Below are 13913 nucleotides of genomic sequence, written 5' to 3'. Positions count from 1 at the left end.
TCACTGCTAAAAAAAAAAAAAAAAAAACAACCTAAATCCTGGTAACGCAGGTACTTTATTACAGGTTGCTTTTGTTAGACTGCATTTGGATCATTTTTATGAAGGAAGTAAGCCAGTTATTGCAAGGAAAGCCAACTACTCTGTTTGTAGAGCACTTCACACAGTAACATCGGGCTCTGATTGAACACTTGCTGTGTTAAAGAGTTGTACCTTAAATTTTGCCACATTTCAATTTCATCACAATTTTCTGTGCTTAAGGTAGAGGACAGCCACGTCTATACACACCACCTTGTTCTTAAGCTCCAGAGAGAGCTCTAAGCCAGTCTGTGTCCATATAAATCTCTTGTTTCCCTTGTACCCGAAGCCAACATTTGAGCTCTTACCCTGCACTTAACATAATCATGACATCTTTGAAAAGCAAGCGTCCTCTGCTCATGAGGAAAATCAGGCAGGCAAAGAGTCACCATCATTCCAGTTCTTACCAGCAGTGAGCCAACCGGGACTCGCCGCCACTCCCTTCTTCTAGTCTGAATTATGAAAGCAGTGAATCAAAGTGCTTGTGAACAGCAGATTTTGCACCAACTGAACCCAGATTTTGCAATTGTTTCTTCCAAATGGCTTGTTATTTTTAAAGCACTCTGTAAATGCTTCATCTCTTCTACTTTTTAAAAGATGCTGTATACATGGAAAATGCAGACCAAAATTTATGGCACTTGAGAATTTGAGTTTAGCTGCTTATAAATGCCTCTATGTGGAAAAGGCCTGATTTTTTTTTTGTTGTTGTTCCTTCAGTGAGCATTAACTTTACTTTTTATGGTTGGTATGTTTTCATGTAAATTCTGAAACACATGGATTTGTGTGTGCTAATTCAGAACTGATGTTCAGATGTACCAAATGCTGTGAACTGAAGTCAAACAGAGCTCACGGACAATCAACTGGAAAAAAAAGGGGGGGGGAGGGGAAGAACATGTAAACATTCTGGAGCAGAAGCAATGTTCAGTTTTACAGCTTACCTCTAGTTCATTAAGCCTCTGGATCCTCGGAGTGAAGTGAAGCTTATCAACATCACATGCAAATGGAGGCTGCCAGTCCTGGAAAAAAAAAAGAAGTGCTTCATCAACACACCAGGAAAATAAACGAAACTTCTTTGTAGTCCATTCAAAAGCCAGGTAAGCCTGAAACATGGAGAGGTCTTTGTGTTTCCAAGTCCCCCCCCAGCACCACAGAATACAGCACCGTCCTCTGGGACCACAGCTCTCGGCCGTGCAGCCCCTGCTGGCAGCCATCTCCTCCCTCCGCCTCCATGAGGCTGACCCCTTTCCAAAACACATCATTATGAACAAGGCTAGCCAGGGAAACATGCAGCATCAACCCCAGCCAGCCTCACTGTGCAGCATTTCAGTATGTCACTGTGCCTTTCAAGTAGACAGACACTGAAACGGTGAAAGAAATGACATTTTGAAATGGAAAACCTGTCCTCAAAGAGCCCTCGGTCCCCCTCCTGCACACACCAGGCAGCAGCAGCGGGGCCGGGGCTGTTTGCCCCAGCACTGCAAAGGCCCCACTCCAAAATGGGAACCACGGGCAGCTGAGGGTTTTGTCCATCCGACCAAGGAGCACTGCCTTCTTGCAAGTCAAACCTCCCCAGGGCTTTAGATGGGAGTAACAAACACCCAGTAACAATTCTGAGATACAGCAACAGCTTCATGTGGTTACCACAAAAAAAAAACATTGAATAAAAAAAGAGTTTCATGAACCATGATCCAAAACACAACGCCTGCCCTGATGGAGAAGACCAGCATTTGGTATCGGGCATTACACACTCGGGAAGGACAACGCAGCAGCTAGCTCTGGTAACCGGCGGGCTCAGGATCAACCAGCAGCTGCACTCCAGAGCAGAGTTTCTTAATTCCTTGTCTGCAAACATGTTGGAACAACTGGAATCTGATCAATTAGAAATGATTATTATTACTTAAACAAAATACCTGCAACTGCTAGCGTTATTTATACCTACAACTATAAAGCAATTTTATCTTTTACATCTCTGACATCTATCACATGCAGTTGGTTTGGCAACACAGAGCTTCACAGAACTAAATTAAATTTGATTTGAACTTGACAGTAATTTATTACATATAAAGCTATCTTATTATCGCTAATTACAGAATGAAGATAACGTGCACGAGAGCTACTGATAGCAGAGGAAGACAAGAGCTGTCTACCAGGAAAGACAACAGCGCTTCCTCAACGCCTGCAGCCTCAGACAACAAAAATAAAACCAGTCACAAGCAGAGTATTTGTTACTTTAGCAGAAGGGCTTAATATGAAAACTAGCGTCAAAAATAACCATAAGGGACATGCAAGGCAATTATCTTATGTACCAACAAGCAGGCTGAATTTGTACTGTGACAATCTCATGCTGTCACTCCAAGCAAAGCCCGCAGCAGAAGCCAACTCGAGGGAAGGGACACAAGAGCCGCAGAGTATGGGAAACCTGAGTGTGAAGGCCACCAACCTGTGTGTTTTATCAAGCACACACCAAACCTCAACATTGGTAATGAGAAGCAAGCTTTTCCTCTCCAATGATGAAACCAAATGAAGTTGATGTGCATTATCTAACAGAACACCTCGCTGATAACATGGCATACAGAAAAACTATTGCAGAGCTAGCTAATTAGCTGCACACATCTCTTACTCATTACTGACTGGGGTACATTTTGGGAACTTCTCCCCTTTTTGCCAAAGTCACTTGCTCCAGCAACGAACTAGTTATCTATATTCTTGGGGGAAATTCACGTGACTCCAGACAACACTGACTTCCCTAACAGTATTTTCTACACCTTTTAGTTTTTAGGCTTCACAACACAGCAGTGAACGATGTGCATAGCAGAACGCTGCGGTGGCATGTCAGCTGCTTTACCAAGAGCAGCTTCAAACTTCATCCACCCGATACACGGCTCCCAGTCCAGCAGGCAGATGGGTCGGTCACCGCAAATTTAACAGCCGTAAAAGAGTGCAACTTTTAGCAAGGAGAAAGTCACTGCAACAACTCCTGTCGAGATACGGTAAATTGGCTTACTGAGAGGTAACACGGGATTTACTCTGGCTCACTGTAAAGCTCTTGACTTTTTTTTTTTTTTCCTAAGCAGTAAGAGCTGAGGGAAATACATGCTAAGCATTATACAGCAGGTCATACTGGTTATTATGAAAAGGCTCCTCCGGCTTCAGAACCACAGCGCCACACACCTCATTTATCGCAGAACCCGTTTCACACGATGTGAGTCTGAGCTAAAGATACACAGCAAGCATCATTTGGAGAAATTACAGCATGAGTGATGAACAGGCAATCCTGACTATCACCGATTCACTTTCAAGTCACAAACAGCTCAATTTGGAGCATTTCAACTGAATTAGAAGTTGGTATAACCCATGAAAATAATATTTCGCATCTTATGTTCCAGCATATGGCAATTGCCTCAATTCCTAAACACGATTCTTATAACTCTTCTTTAATAACTATGTTATTTACTTGACAAAAAACTCACATGTAATTTGAAACACAATTTACTAAGATAAACACAACTTTCATTAAAAGCGGAGCTACAAGGCATATGTTTGGGGAAAAAAAGCACCTCTGAAATGCAGCAGCACCACAAGAGGGAGCTTTTTCGTGGCGATGCTCATTCTGCCAGGCTGCTGATCCGCACGCCAAGCTGTGCTGAAGACAACAGCCCACACAAACCAGCTCCACAGGCCCGTTTCCCTTAAGCCAGTTGCTGGAAAGTCTGTAAAACTTGCCTTTTGCATCCAGCATGCATTTGCAAGGTCCTCAATATCAACTGGTCTGGATCCCCTCCTACCCCCTATTTTTATTTAAAAAAACAAATGTTTTAAAAGGTCGATTTGGCTTACTTTCAACAACCAGTGTAAGCACTAAGGTTAAGGATACACAACAAACAACAGAAAGGAAGAACTGAATTTCCTACAAAATCAGAGCTGAATTTCCTACAAAATCAGGATTTTTTATAGTGCACAGACTCTTCATCTGAAATGACTTCATGGCTTTCTATTGTCCGTAGACGACTGTAAGAAGCCTGCAATAAAGATGAGCAAAATTATTTGCCTATGTTAGATTGCATTTGTTAACCAGATCTCGGCAGAATAAACCTGAACAAATCCATGCAAAAAATACACTGACATCAAAATCTGAAACTTTTCTACAAACTTTATAGGCAAATGTAACTATGCAGAAGGCAAACTCCCAGGATCACATTAATATTTAAAGTACCAATGCAAACTACAGACTACAAATGCTTAGGAGAACTATTTCTATACTCTTCCTTCCAGATTCGCTGTTACAGAGATAACAAGCTTCATGTAACTACGGCTGACAAATCTTGTACCTCCGCCCAATTCACTAATTCAAATTTAACACCCCAATTCTCCAAATTCAAGCAAATGAGACTCCACTGTCATGGGTAAGCTGTTCTACAACTTTGTTAGCTTCACTATTTCTTTTTCCCCCCATCCCCATCTCAGTTTTTTCCATCAAAAATCTTGTTCGCTTAATGTCCAAGAAGCTACTCCTGATCACTTCTTGGAAGCAACGTTCAAGATAGTTTTCAACAAACAAATCGTATCTTTTTGCATCTCTTCACAGAATCAGCTTTCTAGTGCTGCAAATAATGACTTTCCCCCGGATTTTTTTCTGAAGCATCTCCTATTTCTTCAACACCTTTTGAATATCACAAGTAGCATTTTAGTTGCTATCTCTCCAATGTCAGAAAAAAAATAAAAAAAAGTCTCTTTCATTATTTTGCTAGACAATGTCTCATAGTAAGATCCAAAAGAATATCTTAGCAATTCTTGCCATAGAAACACGAATTCATTCACTTAACTACAGCAATTCCCTGCTTCCCAGGATGCCCACCCTGTACGCCTGACCTACATTCTTTGTTCCCCGATCTATGATCTTGCCTTTACAAAGGTGTGACACGATCGTTGGCTCCAAGAGGAAAGGAGCAGACTGGGTGACTCAGGAGGTCCTTTTTAGTCTCGTGTTTTTATGGATGTATTAAAAACACATTCAAAGGACACTCAGATCATCAGAGAATCTATGCAAAACTGGTCTGCACCACCATTTATCATCCCAGCAGTGTCAGTGGGTCATCCACAAAGATTTCTTTGGAAGGGGAACTAATCCCTCTTTGACCCTGTTAAAAGGCTAACGAGTTGATAACTCCAATCACCAGCTAACCTAGTTTGTGATGATGCGGTCCTCGCTCTGTCATTTGGAGCGAAGGTGATTTTTCCAATAAAAACACTGAATTTCTCCCCGCTGATAAAGGGTCTTGGGTGAAGTAGCATACCGGTTACATGCAGCACTCTTCAGTAAAATGAGCTTGTTGAAGTATTTCTTTTAGTGAATTGAACTGGGCTCTGTTACATACCACAGATTAACACAGAAAAACAAACAAAAACATGAATCCTTCCCAACAGAGAACTGCTGCCAAAAAGATGAGCTTGCAATGGGGATCACCTCTCCAGACCCAAGTGTTTCCTGTGCCAGCTCCAAACTCGGAGAGAAACAGAAAACCACATTAACTGGATGATTCTCAAGTGTCAGAGCTGGCTGCTCCTTGGGACCCAAGGGTAGTGGACAGAAACTACAGTGGGATTTGAACAGCAGGACAAAACAGGCACCAGGGTTTGCATACAGATCTGTCTGGTGGAGATCTGGGGACTCCCTGAGCATGAATAAATGAGTACAGCCTGGGACAGGGTCAGACAGGAGCTTTATTGCCTATGAACGGTGAGAGGACACTTGGGCAGCACCTCCAGCTCTGCTCCCCCATTTTTTGGGAAATGATTGCAGAGACCCAACCTAAATGCTGGTTCAGAGGAAAAAAAAAATGTAGGGGGAAAGCAACCATTTCGATGTGAACAAAGCTCGGGATCCATCTCTGGGAAGGATGGACCCTTAAGTAGCTTGCTAAGTGCCACCATCCTGAGGAGGAATGAGGCAGTGAATAGGGACAATATGGAGAGAGCCTTGGTGGAGCCTATAGGAGCGGCACACCCAGTATTGTCTTCACTGGAGGTGGGGAGCTGGAAGCAATCACAGACTATTAGCTTTTAACTGAAATGAATGTGCTTTTAGTTAGGATAAACTTCTCAGCCAAACCTCTCAAGTCTTAAATATTCATAACCCTACCACCACACCTAGCAGAGAGCATCCATCAGAGTGGGGCCAGGCTCAGCTACCAGTGCTGAAGGGCATCAGCCCCCAGAGCTCCGCCACTCTTCCCTCAAGGCCCAAAGGCTGTGGATGGTCTCATTTTTTTGGTCTGGTCCTGCTGCTACCTCCAGAACGTGTCCAACCAGTGAGCGGCACAACCACGGTGCTGCTTGTGGAGCTCTCCCATCACAGCGCATTGGAGCCGCAACCAACAGCTTCCAAAACCATTTTTAATCCCAGTTTAACTCGGATTATGGGAGGATCTGAAGGCACAGCAGGCACCCAACAGACAGACAGCCACGTGAGAGCCATCTCCAGCACCAGCACCCGGCTGATGATGGCTCCAGCTCCGGGCAGGGTCTCCTCTCCGGCTCAGCAGAGGCCTGAACTCGCCTTTCAGGCTCTCCCTTCAGATTATTTTCACTTGCAAAGCACCTACACTTCCAGTGAAGACCATTGCTTAGGCTCCTGTAAGGAAGGGTGGCAGGTTTTATGAACCCAGAGGTTCTCCCCAGCTTTTCGAGGCCTTCAGCCTGGCCTCCTGCACACACACCCAGCCTCCGCCCTGCAGGTCCCAGCAGTGACCCAGAAATTTGGGTCTGAGGGAAGGAACATCCTGCTGGACACACAGGCATAATAAATGTGTTCTGCTCATGGACAGCATTAGTTTCATGGCTGGGGAGAGGGCTGCTTTTAGTTTGAAGCTCTAATTTCAGCTTTTAGCTCACCGACACTGTTTATGTCTCTCAAGTTAAACAAGCAAACAGAAAACCAACAAAAACTCCCCAAACCCTGCACTGCTGCCTCACAATTAGTTTCAGACTAAATCGTTTCATCTGAAATCTTCTATGAGCTAGACAGAGCGTCTGAACTCCACGCTGGAAGGGACTGACTCGAGGTGAGGATATTCTCTCATCATTCCTCAAGTACATTCCATTTTTTCAGCTTTTCTGAACTGCAGAAAACATACCACTGGTCACGCTGCACGGAACAGTTGTCGTTAGTAATATAATGTTGCTTTTCCATATTTCCCTGATAATTAAAGCTCAGGGACACCAATAAACAAGCTGCTCTGGATTTACCTTATTTCACAGTTTAACCCCTGGATTGAACAAAGCAAATTCTTCACGTAAAGACCTCCTGAAGAGCTTCAATGGCAGATCTCATTTTCTTCACCAGAATTTGACAGCCTGTAAACAGGAGCCTCAGCACCAAGACACCTCTTCCAGAAAACACCCATTCTTGATCTGAATGTGTCAGAAGGTGGCAAACTCATCGTCTCCCTTATTTTTTTCCCCCTAACAGCCGATCACCTGCCCTGTTAAAAATGCATGTCCTGTTACCCAACTCGAGCGAACCTGGCTCCGGCTCCACAGGAACCAGCGGTTTGCAGGCGCTTCTCAACCCGACTGCCACGCTATGCTGTACCTATCATTTTCTCCCTATGAAGCTTGCTTATGTATTGTAATTATCTGTTTTCTTTTTGATAAAATAAACAGACCGAGCCTCTGCGCATTATCAAATCCGAGGGATCACCACCATCAGCTTCCTGTTTAGGGCAAACCAGAGCAATTCTCTGCATTAACTCCTGGTGTAGCTGTGCTGCTTTACATCTCCCTCAACAAAGGTGTGCCAGAAGTTAACTGCGTTTAGTCCTTAGCTTGAAGGAAATCGCTTTATTTCTTCATTTAAAAAAATAAATAAATAAAATCAAGGAGGAATGTGGGAAGCAGGAGGGACTTTAAATCCAGACCAGCTCCCTCAGCAGGCTGGCCACACAGCTGAACAAGCAGCCTAAATCAACGCCATTCCCGAAAATGTGCCCCGGAACAACAGCTTCAGTTCTTAGAAGCCCCCATGCCTTCAGCTCGCCCCACTCGAGCCGTGGTACGGTGACATTTTTCAAATTCATTCTTCCGTGTGCAGAACTTTCTCGACACTTCTCCACACCCGCTCTAATTGTCAGATCTCTTTAAATTTCTCAGATGAATGCAGTACTCTAAATGCGGAACTCTTCTCAGAACCGTGCTACTAGAGGTAAAATCATCTTCCTATTCTTTACCAGGAAATTCAAGAGCTGCGTTCGCTGATTTACCCAAAGCAGCTCTCCTAACATCAGACCCACAAGGATTTCCACAAGGATTCAATTATTTTTCTGCAATCCCCCCTCCTCTAAGACTGGTCCAGGCTCCTTTGTTCCTAAAGGTAAAACCTCACATGGAGTCCTACTCAAGTAGTGGTTATTGTTTCATATCTTCCAGTGTTTATTAGGCAATCGGGATCACCCTGTAACAATGAGGCACCTACCATAAACCTGTGATCTATACAAAATAATTTCCTTTGTTCTTCTAGACCCTTAATGAAAATTACATACTGTTGGCTTGAGGTTTTGAAAGACCATTAGAAACCTATCCTTCATTATAATTTCTCATTAATAGCTGAAATAATTTGTGATTCCTTCGGCGTGGTATCAATTTTGCAGAATAACAATTATTGTAATTAGAATACTGAAACATGCTCAATTATAGTTTATAGATCTCAGATCATGACAACACAACCAATTTAACCAAACACGTAGTCTAATGGAAAACAGTAAAACTGATCTGACAACACCATGCAATCGTATTTCATGGTATCACCTTTTGAGTTCCTGTTCAGGACAGTTATCAGCCATTCTTCCACCCTGAAGGGAGATGCAGTTAACATCTCTTGCATGCAAAAGAACTTAAACCCATGAAGAAGTTAATTCCTCTGGAAAGTTTCCCAGTATTCCAGGATTTATTGGAAATTTGAGTTGATAATTTAGAGAACTCCAGTGCCAATTCCTTCAAGATTTCAGTAACGCTAACACAGATAATTTTAAAATATTTTGTTCTACCAGGGCAGACTTCAGGTTACTTGGAAGCCTTAAATGCGCTTCTCCATATTCACATTACTGAAAGCAATGACATTTAGTCTGAATGTTAATGTTTGGCTACTGGAAAAATACAGTGTTTCTAGCATGTTTTACAGAATTTTGTATTTTGAAACTGATGCATATGGCAAGGAAGGCTTAAGTAATTGTTATCTGTTATTTCTTCACTGCTGCAAAGCAGCTACCCAACCAACTGGAAAGAGGAGTCCATTCTCAAGTCAAACTTGGAGCAGGAATGGTAAGATGTGCACTACTCATTACCTTTTATTCTTGAAGCTATGCTGTGAATTCAAGAGAATGCTTACTTGCATGAATTAATATTAAAAAGCTACCTATTTCAAACAGCACTGATACCATTCTCAAACAATACTTCATTTCATTTAAGTGCCCCTCTCAATGCAATGCTATCACAAAGTCTTCCAGAATGTAGAGCCAGCACTTGACATGCTGATTTTTGGAATAAGCCACTGTTCCAGCGTACCATTTATAAAGGACAACATAATAAAGGATGTTTTCAGTTCACAGAAGAAAATCCAACTGCAACACAGCATGTGAAGGACTGCAAACAAGCTGTACGCCATCCAGTTTTCTGCTTCTAGCTTTGCATCTTCAGCTCAGCAGCACAGAGTCGAAAATATTTTTCATTTAGGTAGCACATTAATTACTCGATTAACCACCACCACCAGTAAAGCTTTGTATCTGGCTGGCACAGCTGCCAGCAGGACTGTCTCCTCATGTTCAAGGTCATGAACAAGAAGCCTTCAACTTGTTTTTCTATGTCATGCAACACAGTGTCAGGGCACACGGTTACCGGTGCGTCCTCAAGACAGCCATTTCAAGTCCAAACCAGTTAGCGTGGCATTGCTTTGTGCCACAGTCCTCCAAGTAAGGGCCAAACTAAGCCATCAGTGATGACTGGAACAAAGAGGAAGAAAGCTGCTTTTGAGCACTCAAGTGGAAACTCTGAAATTCCAGCACTGCTGTGCAGAAATTATACCTGCTGTTAGGTCCCTGGACACCCTTTCATCCCAAGAACAGGCAATGAGCACCTAGAACTTGCTATTTTCCACCCAGATGTGTAACAGTATGTCAGGTGCCTTGATATCCCCCTTGCAGAATAGTTCACTGCCCTACAAACCTTCAGCATGATGTCTTTTCCCAGGCATATCTGGTGCCCAGATAATGCTAGAAGGAAGGTGCCAGAAGATATTCCCCATACTTCAGAGACCACAAAGTTCTTCTCTTTGTGCTCCAGGGCAGAAATATCAAAGCTATCTTAGGAGCATTGACTTCTTCATAAACTTGTGAAGCTATGACTGGGCATCACCAGTTCCATATAATATTATTCCATACTGCAGTTCAGACAGAAAAGCACAATTATTATTCAGCAGAGTTTAGGCTAAAACAATGCAAACCCAGGGATCAAATTCAGAGTGTTTTTTTTTCTGTCCTGGATCCTGCACAGTTCACGGTGCTGCATACCTGCTGTACAGCAGCCCTGGCAGGTAACCAGACTGAGAACACAGGCAAAAGCTTCACTTGGATGCAGAAAGATTGCCAAATGTCAGCCATCCCTAAACAGCACGTTTGGCTAGAATGTACACAATTTCGTGAAAAGATCAGTATAATTTGTAGGCCACAGTATTATAAGCCACCTGATTATACTGAATATTCGTTGCACCTCCTGCTTCCAGGGGGAAGGCCAGGAACTACGTCAACTTCAAGGCTTTCTCTGGTAGATTTGGAAGGGCTCCCTCTATGCTTCAGGCCGGTGAACGATCAACTGCACTTGCACAAGTCTCCGGAGTCATTATCTAGGGTAGATAAGAGCTGTAGTAGCTAAGCTCTCATGAAAGCCAGGCCCCATATAACTATTAGGTGTTGTTCCGCCTTCAGCAGCTCTGACTATTTTCATCCTACTTCTAAATACGTTCAGTGAAACATATGAACATAAATACAGACAGATCTTCGCGTTTCAGTAAGTGGAGATGAGAGTATGCCGAGAATGCAGTTGTAGTAACTAATTTATTCCTTAGGAGAGCTGTTCATTTATGACTCTCTAACAGATAATGTAGCTCACAGGAAGCTTTATGATAGGGCTCTGACTTTTTTTTATACAAACAGATGAGAAACATCGATGAGATTTTTAAAACAAGTCACAAAGGAAAAAAGCCTCCATAAAATTTCTGTTCTGCTCAGAGTTGCTGAAATACTGCTGACAATATGCTCTCCAAAAAGATTATTCTACTCAAAAAGATTACATAAGTTCAGTGTTGACGGTATAATGAAAACCATCTTATCCCCTTAACTATGTCAGCACCGCCTGAAAAGGGGCACTGGTATATTCTACCTAGATCTAAATTCAGGAGCGTTCTCACTTATGTTCATACAAACACAAACCCTCGCTGTGCTCCCAGAAAACAGAAACATCTTCCTCTCCGAGATTCGCATCATTCGATTCTGCACAAACATTTCTATCACCTCAGACAGTAACGCAGCAAGTTACTTCACTTTATTTTAATTCGGGAGGAAAAGGATGGTTACCAACAGGAGTCCCAGCAATGATTAAAACACAAAACTGAGAAGAGCGTGAGTTTCTGAGCATTATTTTCTTTGAACTCCAAGCATCACTCACAAAACTAAAGTCTGCTGAAACGTTTTGTCAGCTTCACCTCTCGCTGGATGAGCTTTAAGGCTCTCAGTTGCCATTTAACATTCTAGTTGTTGCCGTCACGTAAACTACCTCAAGCCAGCTGCACCACCCCAGACTTGCACCACCCTCCACTTAGAGAAAGAGCAATTCACCCAAAATAAGATGATTCACACGTGCCTGTTAATTAGATTTTTACTCTAAGAAGCCCCTCTCCTCACCAGTGCGATTGTTTATCCCTGCAAAAGAACTAACAATTATGACTACACAAACTATGGTGCTAAGATCTTTAACAGTATTTCTCAGTAAATTGGGTCGCCTAACAAAAGGAAATCGGAATTCACACCACAATCGTGAGCACGGTACACCAACAGTCGAGGTGATGATGATGAAGATGAAGGCTTATTACTCTTCCCACTGTGTATTGCATTCTAAAATGGTGGCCATGTCTGCCTAGGCTTCAGCTCGCACAGACACCACTCCAACTCCGGGCTGCGGAGTTGGACGGCGCTCAACTTGAGGAAATAGTTACCTGGATCAAATAAAAACTGAGCCGGACCCCAGCCAGGGCTAGGGCCGGGCCCCGGGGGAGGGGGGCGAGGAGAGGCGAGGAGCGGTGTCCCCAGCCCTCCACCACCACAATGCCAACATGGAGGGCAACACCCAAGCAGCTGCCTCCTCCAGGGCTCTGCACGGGGGCTGCTCGCCCCCAGCAGCGGCTCCGGGACAGCGCCTGGGGCCACGTTGGAACTTTTTTTTTTGGAGGGGGGGAGCTGGGGAGCAGGCAGGAGAGGAACGGCTCGGCCTGAAGAGCCTGCGGGGAGCCGCGGCGGGGCCGGCTCAGTCTCCCCCCCCGGCTCCAGCCACTTTCGTGTCGGGCACCTCCAACACTTGGGAGCCACTTGGGCAGCGGGGGAAGGCCGGGGAGCCCCCCCACTCCAGCCCCGGGGGCGACCAAACTTCTCAGCGGAGGAGGAAGAAGAAGAAGAAGAGGAGGAGGAAGGGGGGGGGGAAGGGAGCGGCCCCACCTGCCCGGGGGGCACCTGCGGGCCCCCGGGGGAGGGCAGCGAGCCCCGCACCGCCACCCCGCAGCACCGGGGCAGGGCGGCCGGGTGCCGGTGCGAGCCGTGCGGCCACACAAAGGCCGTTCTCCCCCCGGCGGCGCCATGCGGGCACTCACCGGCGGCGGCCGCACCTTGCAGATGCCGGTCTGCTCGGCGATGGGCCGGATCTTGTGGATGAAGGCGAAGGGGTCGGCGAACTCCTCCCAGCTGGGCTCGAAGACGGGGCACTCGGGCGGGGGCAGGAACTCGGCCATGGCCCGGCCCGGGCCTCGCCGCCACCACCACCACCAGCACCAGCACCCACCACCAGCACCGAACAATCCTCCGCCAGCCGCCGCCTCCAAACGGGACGTGCGCGTCCTACGCCGGGAGGAGGCGGGGGTGCGGGGTAAAGGGGAGGGGTGCTCGGGGTGGGGGGGGGGGTAACGGGGGGGGTGGGGGGGGGGGGGGCAAGAAGGCAGAGAACGAGAGAAAAAGAGTCCGCCCCGGGCTGGGCGGAGGGGGAGGGAGCGAGGGAGGGGGCGGCGGCCGCCCCGCCCCGTCACGCGCCTTTGTGAGGGGGCGCCCGGCCCGGGCTTGGGGCCGGTTGAGGGGTTGGGGGCTCCAAGTGGTTGTGGGGTGGGGGGGGGCGAAGATTCGAGACCCCCCCCGCCCTTCACGGGGGGGTTAAGGGCCGGCTGCGAGCCCTGAGGGGCGGGGAACGGGGGGCAGCGAGCCCTCAGCAGCGCCTCGCCGGGACCCCACGGGCGCTTTAGGGGGGGTTATGTGGGGATGGGGGGCGGGTTGTGGGGGGGGCGGGGGGGGAGCCCCGGCCCCGCTCACAAAATGTCCGCCCCAACGCCTTTGTGCGCGGCCCCCTTTCACCCCCCGCTCCCAGCCGCTCCCCTCCAGCACCGCTGAGCTCGGGGAGGCCTCGGGACCCCGCGGTGCCCCCCCCCCCCCCCCCCAACACCTCCCAACCACCCTCCCCAGCCCCTCCGCTCCCTTTGTGGGGGCCCCGCGGTCGAGCCCCGCCGCGCTGTGTTTACATGCGCGGAGGGATCCGCC

The 13913-nt window shown here is 46.5% G+C and overlaps 1 protein-coding gene across 1 annotated transcript in view; it reads right to left on the bottom strand.

The window, feature by feature from the left end:
• The window catches only part of KDM5B (lysine demethylase 5B), a 49015-nt gene extending 35734 nt beyond the window's left edge, over positions 1 to 13281 (bottom strand). The window contains exons 1-2 of the mRNA XM_082778515.1: positions 12983 to 13281; positions 1014 to 1091 (exon numbers count right to left, since the gene is read on the bottom strand). Coding sequence (XP_082634641.1) covers positions 1014 to 1091; positions 12983 to 13120 — 216 coding nt within the window. The 5' untranslated portion in view covers positions 13121 to 13281. The remainder of the gene's footprint in view (positions 1 to 1013; positions 1092 to 12982) is intronic.
• Positions 13282 to 13913: the final 632 nt, after the last annotated feature.

The sequence above is a fragment of the Aythya marila genome, assembly GCF_965140915.1.
Source record: "Aythya marila genome assembly, chromosome: 24".
NCBI lineage: Eukaryota > Metazoa > Chordata > Aves > Anseriformes > Anatidae > Aythya > Aythya marila.
This window is presented reverse-complemented; position numbering and strand designations above follow the sequence as displayed.